The sequence below is a fragment of the Lithobates pipiens genome, unplaced genomic scaffold (genome assembly GCF_037356315.1).
Source record: "Lithobates pipiens isolate NorthernLeopardFrog02 unplaced genomic scaffold, aLitPip1_a1.2 Scaffold_16, whole genome shotgun sequence".
Classification (NCBI taxonomy): Eukaryota; Metazoa; Chordata; class Amphibia; order Anura; family Ranidae; genus Lithobates; species Lithobates pipiens.
This window is the reverse complement of record NW_027507748.1, coordinates 445,470,267-445,489,604: the sequence shown is the minus strand read 5'-3', so window position 1 is coordinate 445,489,604 and position 19,338 is coordinate 445,470,267. Positions and strand designations below refer to the sequence as shown.

Genomic DNA, 19,338 nt, shown 5'->3' with positions numbered 1-19,338 from the left:
AATCTTTGACAATAAAACCTGGAAGCTGATTGGTTTCTTGCAGAGCTGCAACAGATTTTGCGCACATTTTCAGTAAATCTCCCCACTATCCTACCCCTGTACACCTGTTGTGCACCTGTTGTGCATAAACTGAAAGCTCCAACCTTTATTTTCAAACATAATTTTGAATGCCCTTTTTCAGCTGTCTGATATGGAATGACATTATGGGGGATGTTGTTAAAATACTTATTTTTTTTTTGTTCTCCTTTTTTTAGATGTGAGTTTCTTGTCTGAAGAGAAGGTATATGAAATTCTTGAATTATGTCGAGAAAGAGAAGATTACTCGCCTCTGATCCGAGTGATTGGCAGAGTGTTTTCCAGTGCTGAAGCCTTGGTTCAGAGCTTCCGAAAAGCAAAACAACATACTAAGGAGGAGCTTAAATCCTTGCAGGAAAAGGATGAAGACAAAGATGAGGATGAAAAGGAGAAAGCTGCTTCATCTGCTGCTATGGAAGATGACTCTGCAGCTTCTTCCTCCAGGTTAAGCGACAGTGCCCAGGGAGATAACAACATACCAAAATTAGGCCCAGAAGAAGTTTCTCTAGACATCGAAGCAGTAAGACGGGTCTATCACAGGTTACTTTCTAATGAGAAAATAGAATCTGCCTTTCTTAATGCACTTGTCTACTTGTCTCCCAATGTGGAATGTGACTTAACTTATCATAATGTATATTCTCGGGACCCAAATTATCTCAATTTGTTCATAATAGTAATGGAGAATTGTAATCTCCATAGCCCGGAATACCTGGAAATGGCTCTACCATTGTTCTGCAAAGCAATGAGCAAATTGCCTTTGGCAGCACAAGCAAAACTTATCCGACTTTGGTCAAAATACAGTGCTGAGCAGATTCGCCGCATGATGGAAACGTTTCAGCAGCTCATAACATACAAAGTTATAAGTAATGAGTTCAACAGCCGAAATTTAGTGAATGATGATGATGCCATTGTGGCTGCCACAAAATGCCTGAAAATGGTTTACTATGCAAATGTAGTAGGGGGTGAGATTGAGACGGATCACAATGAAGACGAAGATGAAGAGCCCATCCCAGAATCCAGTGAGTTGACCCTCCAAGAGCTACTGGGTGAGGAGCGAAGAAATAAGAAAGGGCCCCGAGTAGACCCTCTTGAAACAGAACTTGGTGTAAAAACGATCGATTGCAGAAAACCTCTCATCCCTTTTGAAGAATTTGTTAATGAACCACTAAATGATGTTCTTGAAATGGACAAAGACTATACTTTCTTTAAAGTAGAAACTGAAAATAAATTCTCATTTATGACATGTCCTTTTATCCTGAATGCTGTAACAAAGAATCTGGGCCTCTATTATGACAACAGAATCCGCATGTATAGTGAGCGACGAATCACAGTGCTTTACAGTCTAGTACAAGGACAGCAGCTCAATCCATACTTGAGACTCAAAGTCAGACGAGATCACATCATTGATGATGCTCTAGTTAGGGTATGTATGGTAAATTATTTTGCAGTTCTACAAATTCTCTTTGCATTTGTTTTGTTTGAACATATTTCACATTTTGGTGCTGATAGGAGTGGGTTAAAGTGGTTGTAAACCTCTGACATGAAATATGAACAAAGCATATTCTTCTATATTCTCAATCCAGAGCACCCAGTGTGATTTCTCTCTGCTGCCTCGTTCCTCCATCAGCATAAGTTACTTCTGATAAGTTTTCCTAAAACCAAGAGATGAAAAGGTGAGGGAAAGGAGCTCTCCAGCCCACAGCCTGTGATTGACGGCTTCAACTCTGTTCCTTTGTGAAGGGGAAGGGGGTCTTTCCTTTAATCAGCTCTCAGAGCTCTTCTCACTTAGCTCTGCAGAGTGTAACTTCAGCTCCCCGCCTACTGCTTTCTGAAAGCTGAGGATAGCTGCGTAAATTGAGCACTTTGAACAGCTATGGAGAAGAGTGAGCTGCAGTTAAACAGGTACAACCTATGTAGGAGTATTTTCTTTTATCTCTGCATCACCTGAAGCCAGTCACTTCACTAGGTATATGTAAAGATTTACAGCCATTTTAGGTCACATGCTGGCTTCCTATATCTCTCAAACACCAATTTGATGTAATTTTTTTCACCCTGGGATTTCGACCCTGGGTCGAGCCATTATAAAGCCAAGTGAGGGGTCCTTTTTTCCCCTACTTTCATTTCTATACTGTCAGTGTAGCTGGACAAATCCTACCATATAGTCATATCAGCAGAACACCCCAAAAATACTGTGGGTAGCTTACATTTGTTAGCCTTTTTTGGTGTAAAATGGAAGCCATTATTTTTGCCTTCATTTGTCCAACTCTGGTCAAGTCAGTTGATGGGTTTAGGAAGCTACTCCAGGCATGAAATAAAGGCATAATGACTAAGCCCCCTCCCCCCGCCCAGGTGTTTTATGTATTTATGCATCCACATGAGAATCTCACACTTCTTACCTTGGCTTAAAATGTCCTATACTGCAATACTTTCCTGCCTAGGGATATATGAAGCCACCATTGGGCCCAATGGATGTCATCAGGGTTTTCAAGACCACATTTATAGGATGACAGACAGCAGATTAAAGCAGTGTTTAAACCCAAAAGCAAGTATTTATTATATTGCGGCTTACCAATTATTAGATGTGAAGGCTGCATTAGTTAGGCTTTCTTCTATTTTCAACTAGTGATCCAACCAGTAAGTTTCCTATTTTTCAAAAGAACAAGCTCTCTTCCAGAGACAAACCATTTACCACCGACAGAGGGGTTTACAATGATCAGCTTTTATTTATGTAAAGTCTTTATCCTAAAAAGAAAAATGTAACGGATTATTAAGTGTGAGCTGCAGTGTGGATTCTGTTTTAGTGTATCTAAAGCTGCTAGTACATTTTAACACTCCTCTCCTTCCTAGATTGACAGTGCTGCTGTCTGCTGTGTCCCCTGTGCTCATGTATCTAGAGTAGGGGCACTCTCTAATACAGGAGTTGTGTTTAAAAAAATAAATAAATGGCACCACATCTAATGATTGGTAAGCTTCAATATATTACACATGTAATCGGTTTCGGGTGTAATACCAGCTTAACACAACAAAGCTGTGCAAGGAGCTACACCTTTTGACATCTAATCGGAATTATCTTGTACTTTTCTGGCTTAAAAAAAGTGTATGTGTGTATGTATGTATGTGTGTGTGTGTGTGTGTGTGTGTATATATATATATATGTATATATATATATATATGTATATATATATATATATATATATATATATATATATATATATATATATATATATATATATATATATATATATATATATATATATATATATATATATATATATATATATAATGTATGTTATATGTGTGTGTGTGTATATTATATATATATACTATATACACACACACCCCCCTCACATTTTTCTCATCTTTTCATGTGACAACACTGAAGAAATTACTGTAAAGTAGTGAGTGTACAGCTTGTATAACAGTGTAAAATTGCTGTCCCCTCAAAATAACTCAGCACACAGCCATTGATATCTAAACCGCTGGCAACAAAAGTGAGTACACCCCTAAGTGAAAATGTCTAATTTGGGCCCAATTAGCCATTTTCTCTCCCCGGAGTCATGTGACTCATTCGTGTTACAAGGTCTCAGGTGTGAATGGGGTGTGTTAAATTTGGTGTTATTGCTCTCACTCTCCCATATTGGTCACTGGAAGTTCAACATGAAAACGAACTCTGAGGATCTGAAAAAAAGGATTGTTGCGCTAAAGAAGGTTTGCCAAGACCCTGACATTGAGCTGCAGCACGATGGCCAAGACAATACAGCGGTTTAACAGGACAGGTTCCACTGAGAACAGGCCTCGCCATGGTCAACCAAAGAAGTTGAATGTACATTCTCAGCGTCATATCTAGCGGTTGTCTTTGGGAAATCTATGTATTAGTGCTGCCAGCATTGCTGCAGAAGTTGAAGTGGTGGGGGGGGGGGGGGGTCAGCCTGTTGGTGCTCAGACCATATGCTGCCCACTGCATCAAATTGGTCTGCATGGCTTTTGTCCCAGAAGGAAGCCTTTTCTAAAGATGATGCACAACAAAGCCTGCAAACAGTTTGCTGAAGACAAGCAGAATAAGGATATGGATTACGGGAACCATTTCTTGTGGTCTGATGAGACCAAGATAAACTTATTTGGTTTAGATGGTATTAAGCATCTATGGGGTGGCAGCCAGGTAAGGAGTACAAAGACAAGTGTGTCTTGCCTACAGTCAAGCATGGTGGTGGGAGTGTCATGGTTTGGGGCTGCGTGAGGGCTGCCAGCACTGGGGAGCTACAGTTCATTGAGGGAACCATGAATGCCAACATGTACTGTGACATACTAAGCAGAGCATGATCCCTTCAGACACTGGGCTGCAGGACAGTATTCCAACATAACGTTCTGAAACACACCTCCAAGATGACCACTTCCCTGCTAAAGAAGCTGAGGGTAAAGGTGATGGACTGGCCAAGCATGTCTCCAGACCTAAACCCTATTGAGCTTCTGTGGGGCATCCTCAAACGGAAGGTGGATGTCATGGAGGAGTCGAAGAGGACTCCAGTGGCAACCTGTTAAGCTCTGGTGAACTCCATGACCAAGAGGGGATAAGGCAGTGCTGGAAAATAATGGTGGCCACACAAAATATTGACACTTTGGACTCAATTTGGACATTTTTGCTTAGTGGTGTACTCACTTTTTTTGCCAGCAGTTTAGGCATTAATGGCTGTGTTGAGTTATTTTGAGGAGACCGCAGATGTATTCTGTTTTACAATCTGTACACTCAATACTTTTACGTTGTAGCAAAGTGTCATTTCTTTAGTGTTGTCATGTGAAAAGATATAATAAAATATTTACAAAAATGTGAGGGGTGTACTCACTTTTGTGAGATACTGTATGTGTGTGTGTGTGTGTGTGTGTGTGTGTATATATATGTATGTATATATATATATATATATATATATATATATATATATATATATATATATATATATATATATATATATATATATATATATATAATATCATTTTTATTAATTTTTTTGTGCTGTGCTTTTGTAATTATTTTTTTTTTTTTTTTTTTTTTGGCCATTTCTGAGAATATGAATATGAATAACACAAACTTTTCTTTCATTCATGGTTCGTGTTTGGCTCAAGCCATTTATTATCAATCAACTTTGTTTACTCTTTTTTAAATCATAATGACAACAGAAAATACCCAAATGACCCTGATCAAAAGTTTACACACCCTGGTGATTTTGGCCTGATAACATGCACACAAGTTGACATAAAGGGGTTTGAATGGCTATTAAAAGTATCCATTCTCCCCTGTGATCTGTTTTCTTGTAATTGGTGTGTGTGTGTGTGTGTGTGTGTGTGTGTGTGTGTGTGTATATAAAAGGTCAATGAGTTCCTGGACTCCTGACAGACCTTTGCATCTTTTAGCCAATGCTGCACTGATGTTTCTGGATTCTGAGTCATGGGGAAACCAAAAGAATTGTCAAAGGATCTGCGGGAAGAGGTAGTTGAACTGTATAAAAAGATATCCAAGGAATTGAGATTGCCAATCGGCAGTGTTCATACTCTAATCAAGAAGTGGAAAATGAGGGGTTCTGTTGATACCAAACCACAGTTGGGTAGAACTAAAATTTCAGCCACCACTGCCAGGAAAATTGTTCAGGATGCAAAGAAAAACCCACAGATAACGTCAGGGGAAATACAGGACTCTGAAAATGTGGTGTGGCTGTTTCAAGATGCACAATAAGGAGGCACTTGAAGAAAGATAAGCTGCATGGTCGAGTCGCCAGAAAGAAGCAGCAAATCCAGCATGAATGAATGACCTGAAACTGGAAGTATCAAAATGCTTGTTGCAAGCAACATCTCAGCAATCTGGTTGTACCCAAGTTGATTAACTTGGTACATTCAGCTAGCCCATACATGGTTAGTTTTGAACCGTCTATGGCCATCCTTTTTGAAAGTTGCAGCATTTGCATTGATTACGTTTTAAGGGCAGGGTAACATAGTCACCTAATGTATGTACTTCACCAGTTGCACAAAGAGTGCTAGGTGCTGTATAGAGGAGAAAATTGGTTGTTTCACTTTAAATTGTGTAGCCTTATTATTTCACAGCTATGATTTTGCACGTTATGCTTTCCTTGACATTATTTTTTTTTTTTTTCTTGCTTTTGGTGCAATAAACGTAACATCTCTCCAGCTGTCTGTCCAAATAACAGATTAATTACCCTGTTTGACATGTATTGCTGATTTCCAGTACAATTCTGCTCAGTGTTGGGTTTTTTTCACAAAAAATGTGAAATGTACCATGCCACTTATTTATTTTTTATCAAACAAGATACAATGAAAAGAGGAATCCAACCTGAAATGGCATCAGGGGATAGATAAAGCAAAAGATATTTCACTAACAATAGAAGCCATTCAGCTGTAAAGAAAGTGAGCTAGAAATGCATGAAGACACAATGGTTGATAATTTAAAAGAAGCTGCAGCATTGACTTGTAAAATTCTTTTTTCCTCTTTAGCTAGAAATGATTGCCATGGAAAACCCAGCAGACCTGAAAAAGCAGCTGTATGTGGAGTTTGAGGGGGAGCAGGGGGTAGATGAAGGAGGTGTATCCAAAGAGTTTTTCCAGCTAGTTGTGGAAGAAATATTTAACCCTGATATAGGTAAGTGATTTATTTTATTTATTTTTTTACTTGGGATTTGGGAACACAGAATACCAATCGGATAACCTTAAAATCAGTTGTGCCCACAAATACACTATATTGTCAAAAGTATTGGGATGCCTGCCTTTACATGCACAGGAACTTTAATGACATCCCAGTCTTGGTCCTAGGGTTCAGTATTGAGTTGGCCCACCCTTTGCAGCTATAACCGCTTCAACTGTTCTGGGAAGGCTGTACACAAGGTTTAGGAGTGTGTCTATGGGAATGTTTTAACTTGCAGGCCAGTCAAGTTCCTCCACCCCAAACTCTCTCATCCATGCCTTTATAGACTTTGCTTTGTACACTGGTCCAAATAATTTTGTTTGCGGGTGGATTATGGTGTGGGTTGTTTTTTCAGCGGTTGGGCTTGGTCCCTTAGTTCCAGTGAAGTGAACTATTAAGGCGTCGCCATACCAAAAGATTTTGGACAATTTCAAGCTCCCTACTTTGTGGGAACATTTTGGGGCTGGCCTCTTCCTGTTCCAACATGACTGCTTTTTGCACTGGTGTGCAAAGTCCATAAATACATGGATGAGCAAGTTTGGGGTGGAGTAAGTTGACTGGCCTGCGCCTCAACATGATGGAACACCTTTGGGTTGAAGAAGAGTTGAAGCTGTTATAGCTGCAAAGGGTGGGCCAACGCAATATTGAACCCTACGGACTAAGACTGTAATGCCATTAAAGTTTATATTTATGTAAAGGCAGGTGTCCCAATACTTTTGGTAATATAGTGTATAAAAACGCACTGGCCACAGAAAAAAAATACCTGAAATGTACAGCACAATAGTCTATCAAAATGCCAATACATTTCACAGAGCCCTTTAGCCACAAGAGTCCCAAACAAAAAAGTAACCAACAGCAATGCTTTTCACACAGTGACTCCTATTTGCCATATATGGTGAAAAGTCAAGCTGTGCGTAAAGCACACCTAATCTGGTGCATATGAGATAAATTCACTGATCGTGTTGGCAGCTGCAACATGTATAGCATGTTTCTTTGAAGTCTACTCTCACAACATGTTCTATGGAAATCTGAGCCAAAAATATACTGTGTTGTCAAGCAAAAGAGAAAGGTAGGTAAATATTCCCCCTCTAGTAAAAGCCCTGATGGTCTGACCAACGAGTTCTATAAAAAAATTTACGGAATCGTAGGCAGCGTCCCCATGTTTGCGAATTGGATGTGGGTTTTCACTCAAGCCAGTGCACGTGCCCGGGAGCCACGATGTCCACCGGGCACCCACAATTGCTGGTAACAGAGCCGGGACGTGGATCTGTGTGTGTAAACACAGATCCACGTCCTCTCAGGGGAGAGGAGACCGATCATGTGTTCCCAGTACAGAGGAACACTGATCGTTCTCCTCCCCTTGAGTCCCCTCCCCCTACAGTTAGAATCACTCCCTAGGTAACACATTTAATCTCTTGATCACCCCCTAGTGTTAATCCCTTCCAGTGACATTTATACAGTAATCAGTACATTTTTATAGCACTGATCGTTGTATAACTTTGGTCCCAAAATAGTGTCAAATGTGTCCACCACAATGTCAGTCAGGATAAAAATTACAGATCGCCGCCATTCCTAGTAAAAAATAAAAAATGGCATAAATCTATCCCCTATTTTGTAGACTCTATAACTTTTGCACAAACCAGTATACGCTTATTGCAGGGTTTTTATTTATTTATTTATTTTCTTTACAAAAAATATGTAGAAGAATACATATCAGCCTAAATTGAGAGAACTTTTTTTTTTAAATTGGGGTATTTATTATAGCAAAATGTAAAAAATATTAATTTTTATTTTTTTTCCTTCAAAACTCGTCACTATTCTTTTGTTTATAGCGCAAGAAATAAAAACCGCAGAGGTGATCAAATACCACAAAAAGAAAGCTATTTGTGGGAAAAAATGATTAACATTTCATTTGGGTACAGTATTGCATGACTGTGCAATTGTCATTAGAAATACGACAGTGCTGAAAATTGGCCTTGGCAGGAAGGGGGTGAAAATGCCCTGTATTGAAGTGGTTAACCACTTGCCGACCGCTGCATGCCGATATATACGTCTGCACAATGACAGCTGTGTGCAAATGGGCGTACCTGTATGTCCCCTTTAACCACTTAACCAGTTGCCGACCGCCGCACGCCGATGTACGTCGGTACAATGGCACGGGCAGGCATAAGGACATACATGTACGTCCCTTGCCTCCCGCGGGTCGGGGGCCCGATCGGGCCCCCGCCCGGTGCCTGCGGCGGTCGGAATTCGTACGGGAGCGATCCCGGACGAGGGGACGGCCATTCATTCATGGCCACCCCCTCGCGATCGCTCCCGACGAATAGAAATCCCCGGTGACATCACTTCCTCTCCTGTAATGTAAACACAGGAGAGGAAGTGATGTATTCTCTCCTCCGTGTCGGTATTTTTCGTTCCGACACGGAGGAGAACGGATCAGTAAGTTGCACCAACACTCACACACACAGTAGAACATGCCAGGCACACTCACACCCCCCCTTTACCCCCCGATCACCCCCCCAATTACCCCTGCCCCCCAGTCACAGTGACACCAATGTCATTTTTTTTTTTTTTTTTTTTTTTTTTTTTGCATTGGTGTCATTTGTGACTGTAATAACTGTTAGGGCAGTTAGAGTTAGCCCCCTTTAGTTCTAATGTACCCCCCTAACCCCCCCAATAAAGGTTTAACCCCGTGATCACCCCCCGTCGCCAGTGTCACTAAGGCTGGGTTCACATTGCAGCGGTTTATGAGAACGAATGTGATTCGCACCGCACTGCAGTGCAAATCACATCCGATCTCTGTGCGATTCGAGTTCAGCCATTCGCCGCACCCGCCACACCCGCCGCACCCGCCGCAAATTCGCACGGGACCCTTTTTTTGGCCCGCAGCAGAATCGGATCGCATGGGTGTTCACACCATGCGATCCGAGTTTGCAGATCGCACTGCGATATGCGAACTGATCTGGGGGTGTCAGTAACATTTCACTGACACTCCCAGCAGTTCGCATAGGGCAGTGTGAACTGCCGCCGGGAGGCATGCGATGCGGGAACCCGCCGCGGATTCGCGGCGTTTCCGCATCGCTCCAGTGTGAACCCAGCCTAATAAGCGATCATTTTTCTGATCGCCGTATTAGTGTCACAGGTGACGCTAGTTAGGCAGGTAGGTATTTAGGTTCGCCGCAGCTTTTTATAGCGCCAGGGACCCCCATATACTACCGCATAAAGCCCCCTGATTGCCCCCTAGTTAACCCTTTCACCAGTGATCACCATATAACTGTTACAGGTGACGCTGGTTGGTTAGTTATTTTTTTATAGTTTCAGGGCACCCGCCATTTATTACCTAGTCTCACTAGTGTACCCCTAAATTTAGGGGTGTCTACTTTCCAAAATGGGGCCATTTGGGGGGGGGTTTGTGCCATCTTGGCATTTTATGGCCTTCAAAACTGTAACGCCCTTAGAAAGCCTGAAGGCGGTGCTTGGTTTTCGGGGCCCCGTACGCGGCTAGGCTCCCAAAAAGTCCCACATATGTGGTATCCCCATACTCAGGAGAAGCAGCAGAATTTATTTTGGGGTGTCATTTCACATATGCCCATGGCATGCGTGAGCAATATATCATTTAGTGACAACTTTGTGAAAAAAAAAAAAAAAAAAAAAAAGTTTGTAATTTTCCCGCAACTTGTGGCAAAATATAAAATATTCCATGGACTCAACATGCCTCTCAGCAAATAGCTTGGGGTGTCTACTTTCTAAAATGGGGTCATTTGTGGGGGTTTTGTGCCATCTTGGCATTTTATGGCCTTCAAAACTGTAATAGGTAGTGAGGAGTGAAATCAAAAAATTACGCCCTTAGAAAGCCTGAAGGCGGTGCTTGGTTTTCGGGGCCCCGTACGCGGCTAGGCTCCCAAAAAGTCCCACATATGTGGTATCCCCGTACTCAGGAGAAGCAGCAGAATTTATTTTGGGGTGTCATTTCACATATGCCCATGGCATGCATGAGCAATATATCATTTAGTGACAACTTTGTTAAAAAAAAAAAAAAAAAAAAAAAAGTTTGTAATTTTCCCGCAACTTGTGGCAAAATATAAAATATTCCATGAACTCAACATGCCTCTCAGCAAATAGCTTGGGGTGTCTACTTTCTAAAATGGGGTCATTTGTGGGGGTTTTGTGCCATCTTGGCATTTTATGGCCTTCAAAACTGTAATAGGTAGTGAGAAGTGAACTCAAAAATTTACGCCCTTAGAAAGCCTGAAGGCGGTGCTTGGTTTTCGGGGCCCCGTACGCGGCTAGGCTCCCAAAAAGTCCCACATATGTGGTATCCCCATACTCAGGAGAAGCAGCAGAATTTATTTTGGGGTGTCATTTCACATACGCCCATAGCATGTGTGAGCAATATATCATTTAGTGACAACTTTGTGTAAAAAAAAAAAAAAAATTTTTTTTTTGTCATTATTCAATCGCTTGAGGCAAAAAAATAAAATATTCAATGGGCTCAACATGCCTCTTATCAATTTCCTTAGGGGGTCTACTTTCCAAAATGGGGTCATTTGGGGGGGTTTTGTACTGCCCTGCCATTTTAGCACCTCAAGAAATGAGATAGGCAGTCGTAAACTAAAAGCTGCGTAAATTCCAGAAAACGTACCTTAGTTTGTAGATGTGACAACTTTTGCGCAAACCAATAAATATACAATTATTGACTTTTTTTTTACCAAAGACATGTGGCTGAATACATTTTGGCCTAAATGTATGACTAAAATTGAGTTTATTGGATTTTTCTAATAACAAAAAGTAGAAAATATCATTTTTTTTCAAAATTTGCGGTCTTTTTACGTTTATATCGCAAAAAATAAAAATCGCAGAGGCAATCAAATACCATCAAAAGAAAGCTCTATTTGTGGGAAGAAAAGGACGCAAATTTTGTTTGGGTACAACATTGCATGACCGCGCAATTACCAGTTAAAGCAGCGCAGTGCCAAAGTGTAAAAAGACCTCTGGTCATTTACCAGCAAAATGGTCCGGTCTGAAAGTGGTTAAGGACCAGGCCTCTTTTTTAGACTTGGTGTTTACATGTTTAAAACATTTATTCTTTTTTGCTACAAAATTACTTAGAACCCCCAAATATTATATATTTTTTTCTAACACCCTAGAGAATAAAATGGCGGTCATTGCAATACTTTTTTTCACACTGTATTTGCGCACTTTTTTGGAAAAAAAATTCACTTTTTTGAATAAAAAAGACCGTAAAATTTGCTTTTTTTTTTTTTTTATATATTGTGAAAGATAATGTTACGCCGAGTGAATTGATACCCAACATGTCATGCTTCAAAATTGCGCCCGGTCGTGGAATGGCATCAAACTTTTACCCTCCAAAAATCTCCAGAATTGACATTAAAAAAATTCTACAGGTTGCATGTTTTGCGTTCGAGGAGGTCTAGGGCTAGAAGTATTGTTCTCGCTCTACCGATCGTGGCGATACCTCATGTGTGGTTTGACTACCGTTTTTTATATGCGGGTGCTACTCACATATGCTTTCGCTTCTGCTTCTTTTTACTTGATTTTTTTTTTTTTTTACACTGTTTAAAAAAATAAATGGATCACTTTTATTCCTATTACAAGGAATGTAAACATCCCTTGTAATAGAAAAAAGCATGACAGGTCCTCTTAAATATGAGATCTGGGGTCAAAAAGTCCTCAGATCTCATATTTGGACTTAAATGGGCGGCACAGTGGTGTAGTGGTTAGCACTCTCGCCTAGTAGTAAAAAGGGTCGCTGGTTTGAATCCCAACCATGACGCTACCTGCCTGGAGTTTGCATGTTCTCCCTGTGCCTGCGTGGGTTTCCTCCGGGTACTCCAGTTTCCTCCCACACTCCCAAAGACATGTAGGTAGGTTAATTGGCTTCTGTCCAAAATTGGCCCTAATATATGAATATATGACCTTGGATTGTGGGCTCCTTGAGGGTAGGGAACAATGTGAGTGTGCAATGTACAGGGATAGGGACAATTGCAGACACTCAGGTTAAACTGGATGGACTGGAGTCTTTATTCAACCTTACTAACTATGTAACTATGTAAATGCAATAAAAAAAGAAAAGTCATTTGAAAGAATGACATTGAAAAAATGTTCCTTTAAGAGGTATGGGCGTAAGAGAAGTTTTGACGTCGCTTCCGCCCTCCTATGGTATAGAGACGAGTGGGGGCCATCTTAGCCTCACTCGTCTCCATACGCAGCACAGGAAAGGACCGATTGCCTCCGCTGCTACCGACGGCTCTGGTAAGCGGCGGAGGGCGATGGAGAGCAGTGGGAGGGGGGCTTGGCCGATAACGGTGATCTCGCCGACCTGAACTGAGGAAAAAACAACATTTTTATATATTTTTGGGGGAGATTTATTATAGAAAAAAGTAAAAAATATTGCTTTTTTTTTTTTTTTAATTTGTCACTTTTTTGTTTATAGCGCAAACAATAAACCGCAGAGGTGATCAAATGCCACCAAAAGAAAGCTCTATTTGTGACAACAAAAGACATAAATTTGGTTTGGGCGCAACATTGCACAACTACGCAATTGTTGGTTAAAGCGACGCAGTGCTGAATCGCAAAAAGTGCTCTGGTCAGCAAGGGGGTAAAATCTTCTGGGGCCGAAGCGGTTAATCACCACTGGGTTTATTTTTTGCTAAACATACAAAAAAAGACTGAAAATTTTGAGAAACGTATTTCTTTCGTTTGTTATAAAATTTTGCAAATAACTAATTTTTTTCTTTTTCACTGATGAGGCGGCACTGATTATCAGGGCACGGACTATGAGTGTGAACGATGTCTTGACAGTTTTGCTGGTTATTGACTCTCCTTTCCTCACACAGTGTTGGAGGAAAGGACTGCCGTTAACCGATAAGTCTGTTTACATGTGATCAGTTGTTGGACACAGCTGATTACATGGTAAAGGGCTGGTGTGATTGGCCTTTTATCCTGATCTGATCAGCTGTGTCCAAAGGACACAGCGGTCACAGAATGCACCTGATGTGCTTTGCAGGAGGCGCACAGGGGCGGGGTTGTGGAAGGACGTCTATTGATGCCCTCCTAGAATTAGACAACCTTGCTGTAGCTGTCATTCGACATTAGTGCAGTTAGCAAGTGGTTAAAATCTCCCATGAGGATCCTGGCAACCTGTCTTACACTTTGATACCATCTCTTCAACACCAGGAACGATTAGGGTTTGTCCCACATTGAGATGTCAAAGACCATGCCCAGAAAATGTTCTTAATTCGCTATGTCTAATCACATTTCCATCCCCTTTGCTTATTATCAGTTGATGCCAAAAAGGCTTTCAAGGGGGCTGGACATTCCTACACTCCTTACTACTCTCTGGAATCCCCTCTGACTTTAAGACTGTGACCCCTTTTTTATTCTCTACCGACTGCCAGAATCTGAGTAAATGGACTACTGAGACCACTTTACAATTCTAAATGAGTCAAGACTGGCCTGTCCCCTATCACCCTATTTCTTCCTAATGGAACATTTAGGGAATGCCATCTGTCGGAACAGTTCCATCGAAAGTAGGGTTGCACCGATACTAGGCATTTACACAAGTATCGGTACTCGTGAAAATGCACCAATACTTAAAATCAGTACCTTCTGGCTCCATGTTCGGCTGGATTCTCCCGCTGACAACTGAAATGTATACACAAGAATACAGCGATTATCAGATGTTAAGGAGCAGGGCCATCGTATCCTTAACTGATGACTCATTCATCTATTGAAAAGTGGGTGTAAATACTGCGCCAACCTGCAGTGAATGAGCAGCCAACACAACATTAAGACTTATTGTAAAAGTGATATAAAAGGGAAATGTGTAGTGCTAATGATAAATTATACAATGTGCTACATTTTCAGATGCAAGTCTGAAAAGTGTGCACACTATGGGTATAATAACAAATCACTGACAAAATGTGTAAAAACTAAAATAAAACTTAGTACTTAAGTGATGCGATTAAAAAATCACATTAAGAGATATAGTGATTAAATGTAATGCTAAAGTATGAGCAAGGGCGTATGAGCAAACAGGGACAAAAGCATCCCTGGAACCTCAAGCCTAACAAGCCTATGAGCAAGAGTGCTACCGCATGAAGGTTTGCCCCCGCCCATCTTCAGGAGTTTGCAGCCCGATGGGCCTCTCAGCTATCCGACCAATCGTTCTGCAAACTGATTTCCTCTGGCTACAAGATAGTTTCCTCTCTTGGCCACCAAACAGATTCTTCCCCTCCAGCATACCCTTACTCCCGGCACGCTGGGAGGCCCTAATGGAGGTGGTAAGGGACTTGCTGAGTTGCGGGGTGATAGTACTTGAGCCGTAAAGATTCCAGGGGTTCTACTCCAATCTGTAGTCTCAAAAAAGGAAAGGGATAAGTCCAATCCTGGACCTAAAAACACTCAACTGGTTTGAAAGTACAGAGGTTCAGAATTGAATCAGTTTGCTCGGTAGTCGCTGCACTCCATCAAGGGGACTTCCTGGCGTCCTTGGACATCCAGGATGCGTACCTGCCCATACCCATATGCCTACGGCATCAGAAGTTTCTGCGATTTGCAGAATGTTTTTTTGTTTTTCCTGTCTATGGGACTCTTGCAGTTCTAATGTGCTCTTTCTCCTTTAAAAAGTTACTAAAAATAATTTTAAATTTTTTTTATTTTTTTTTGCTGATTGTTAGCTCCATTGTCTCTTCGGTTACGTAAATTCTACATCAGCCCCTTGACTGGGCAAACATGTTCGGCAGTTTGCTTTCATTGCAAATATAGGTGAGATTTTTGTCTTGTGTTTTTATTTATTTATTTTTATTTTTTGCTGCACCCTACTGTACTGTATTAATGACAGTACACTGCTGTTTGTGAAGGATCATTAATATGATTGCAGGAATTTGGGTGGCTGTTGAACCTACCAACTCAGCATTTGGAGTACCAAGGCTTACTGCTGGACTCCGTGGAAGCGAGAGTTTTTCTCCCTCCAGACAAGATGCAGACTCTCAGAGTCGCAGTAAAAACTGTTGATGAACCGCAGGTGGTCGTCGCTACGCTTCTGCATGCGAGTCCTGGGGCTCATTGTGGCCTCCTTCGTGGCAATGCCGTATGCCCAGTTTCACACAAGTCTTGCAGAAGGAGATCTTGGCGAAATGGGACAAATCTCTGTTATCCCTGGATCGGCACATTCAGGTGAGCCAGTCAGTCAGGAACTCCCTACTCTGGTGGCTGAGATCCCTGAAACTTCAGTCCGGGAAGTCGTTCCTACCTCTACATTGGACAGTGATCCCAACGGTGGAGTACTAGGGGTGCAGTCGACCCAGGGCCTCTGGTCGGAGGAGGAATCAAGGTTGTCGATCAATGTGCTCGAGCTACGAGCGATCAGGCTATGCCTTTCCACATGGTCCATGAGACTTCGAGGGCGTCCGATTAGGATCCAGTCAGACAACGCCACGGCGGTGGCATATGTCAATCAAGGAGGAACAAGAAGCTCGGCTGCAGTACAGGAGGTCGCTCACATCCTTCAGTGGGCAGAGCGACATATACCGGCCCTATCGGCCATTTACATCCCGGGAGTGGAAAACTGGCAGACAGACTACCTAAATCACCAGATGCTGGACCCAGGAGAGTGGTCGTTGATCCGGAGTTGTTTAGGCTCCTATGCCTGCAATGGGGCACACCAGACATGGATCTCCTGGCTTCCCGTCTCAATTGGAAGGTGCTGAGATTCGTGTCCAGGACAAGAGATCCTTGGACAGATGCGTCAGGTGCGCTGGTGGCTCAGTGGGGTCAATACCAACTGACCTATGCCTTTCCTCCGCTAAAGCTACTACCACGTCTGCTCTGCAGAGTGGAGAACGAGGGGATTCTGGTAATTCTGATTGCCCCAGATTGGCCTCAGCGTCCTTGGTATGCCAACCTAGTACGCCTGGTTGTGGACGCTCCCTGGCACCTACCGAAGCGAGAAGACCTTCTGTCTCAAGGTCCAATTCTCCATCCTGCTTTACCATCGCTGGTTTTAACGGCATGGCTGTTGAGAGCCAGGTGCTAAGGAACCGCGGCCTATCGGACTCGGTGATCTCGACTATGTTGAGAGCTCGGAAATCATCTTCTCGGAAGATATACCATCGTACCTGGAAGGCGTACATCGCTATGTGTGAGGAGAAAGGATGGCTTCTGCGCTCCTATTTCATTTCCAGGATCCTGCTGTTTCTACAGCGTGGAGTAGACCTGAAATTGGTTTTAAGCACCATAAAAGGACAAATATCAGCCTTGGCTGTCTTTTTATTTATTTATTTTCAGTGACCCCCTGGCATCTCGCTCTCTAGTGAGCACTTTTGTTTAGGGGGTTCAACATGTAGCTCCTCTGGTGCGTCCACCGCTACCCCCGTAGGATCTAAACCTGGTGTTATCGGCGCTTCAGAAACCGCCGTTTGAGGATATCAGAGAGATTCCCCTGTTGACTTTCTCAGAAAGTGGTCTTTCAAGTGGCCATTACCTCGGCCAGGAGGGTTTCGGAACTGATGGCCTTGTCCTGCAAGTCGCCTTATCTGGTTATCCATAAGGATAAGGTGGTGTTGTGTCCGCAACCTTCCTTTCTGCCGAAGGTGGTTTCAGCGTTCCACATGAATGAAGAAGTCCTAAACAGACACATCCTAAGGAGGTAGCCCTTCATTCCCTGGACGTGGTCCGGGCTCTAAGAGTATATTTGTCTGCCAGGGCTCCCTTTTGGAAGTCAGACTGTTTCGGTAGCTGGTCCGAAAAAAGGCATGGCAGTCTCGTCGGCCACTATTTCCAGGTGGATCAGATTGTGGTACAGGTCTACACCTTGAAGGGGCAGGTGCCCCCCTTTCAGGTTACGGGCCATTCCACCCGGGCATTTGGAACCTCTTGGGCCTTTCCGACATCAAGCGTCAGTCGCTCAATTGTGTAAAGCAGATACTTGGTCGCCTGTTCACACCTTTGCAAAATTCTACAAGGTAGATATCAGTGATGCCTGTTTTGGCCTCAAAGTTTTGCAGGTGGCCGTGTATTTTGCAATTGCACTTACATTTTTTCAGTTTTTTTTTTTTTACAAGAAACAGTAAATGCACTGTTGCATTGTTATTGCAAGTTCCGATGCGGTTAGATAAGGTGGTGACTCCATGGTTAGGGAGCACTCTGTTTTGGTGGGTGGAGTTTTTTTTTTTATGCTGTTTCCCACCCCTCGTTTTGACACTGCTTGGGGATGTCCTGATGGTCTAAGTAAAGGAGCTGTGTCAGTCAGTGAACGTAAGAGAAAATAGTATTTTTGTACTCACCGTAAAATCCTTTTCTCTGTAGTTCACTGACTGACACAGCACCCTCCCCTCCTATTTTGTACGTTATAATGCTTGTTGACGTACTAAGGCTGCAGGAAGCAGGCTGGAGGGTTGTTACTGAAGGGACCGCCCCTTGGGCGGAACTAGAAAGTTCTGTTTGTACATGTTAACATGTTCTGCCTAGTCCTCTCCTGAAGGTGGTGTAACAACCCCATGGTCTAAGTAAAGGAGCTGTGTCAGTCAGTGAACTACAGAGAAAAGGATTTTACGGTGATTACAAAAATCCAATTTTTTCTCTTGTCTGTCTTTGGCATTTTCGTTTTTGCTACACTTAGATATATGCTATTGTTGATTTGTATTATCATTCACTACTGCACCTTGCACTTTATTTCACATGATTGCAATTTGTTTTTCACAGTGATTTTATTGTATACTATGTGAACCCCATGTCTGTCTTCAATATATGTCAGTGCAGCTTTAATTACTGCTAATTGTTACTCTGCAGTGAGATTGTATAGCTGTTTGGGGCACTATTTACAGTGGTGTGAAAAAGTGTTTGCCCCCTTCCTCATTTCCTGTTCCTTTGCATGTTTGTCACACTTAAGTGTTTCGGAACATCAAACCAATTTAAACAATAGTCAAGGACAACACAAGTAAACACAAAATGCAATTTGTAAATGAAGGTGTTTATTATTAAAGGTGAAAAAAAATCCAAACCATCATGGCCCTGTGTGAAAAAGTGATTGCCCCCTAAACCTAATAACTGGTTGGGCCACCCTTAGCAGCAACAACTGCAACCAAACGTTTGCGATAACGTGCAATGAGGCTTTTACAGCGTCCTGGAGGAATTTTGGCCCACTCATCTTTGCAGAATTGTCCTAATTCAGTTACATTAGAGGGTTTTCGAGCATGAACGGCCTTTTTAAGGTCATACCACAACATCTCAATAGGATTCAGGTCAGGACTTTGGCTAGGCCACTCCAAAGTCTTCATTTTGTTTTTCTTCAGCCATTCGGTGGTGGACTTGCTGGTGTGTTTAGGATCATTGTCCTGCAGCAGAACCCAAGTTCATTTCAGCTTGAGTACACGAACAGATGGTCGGACATTCTCCTTCAGGATCTCTTGGTAGACAGCAGAATTCATAGTTCCTTTTATCACGGCAAGTCTTCCAGGTCCTGAAGCAGCAAAACAGCCCCAGACCATCACACTACCACCACCATATTTTACTGTTGGTATAATGTTCTTTTTATGAAATGCAGTGTTCCTTCTACG

General features: G+C 42.3%; 1 protein-coding gene across 2 annotated transcripts in view; it reads left to right on the top strand.

The window, feature by feature from the left end:
* Positions 1 to 19,338, top strand: part of UBE3A (ubiquitin protein ligase E3A) — an 84,753-nt gene that overhangs the window by 39,997 nt on the left and 25,418 nt on the right. For both annotated transcript variants that reach the window (XM_077482762.1, XM_077482763.1), the window contains exons 4-5: positions 255 to 1,498; positions 6,574 to 6,718. In XM_077482762.1, the coding sequence (XP_077338888.1) occupies positions 255 to 1,498; positions 6,574 to 6,718 (1,389 nt within the window). The remainder of the gene's footprint in view (positions 1 to 254; positions 1,499 to 6,573; positions 6,719 to 19,338) is intronic.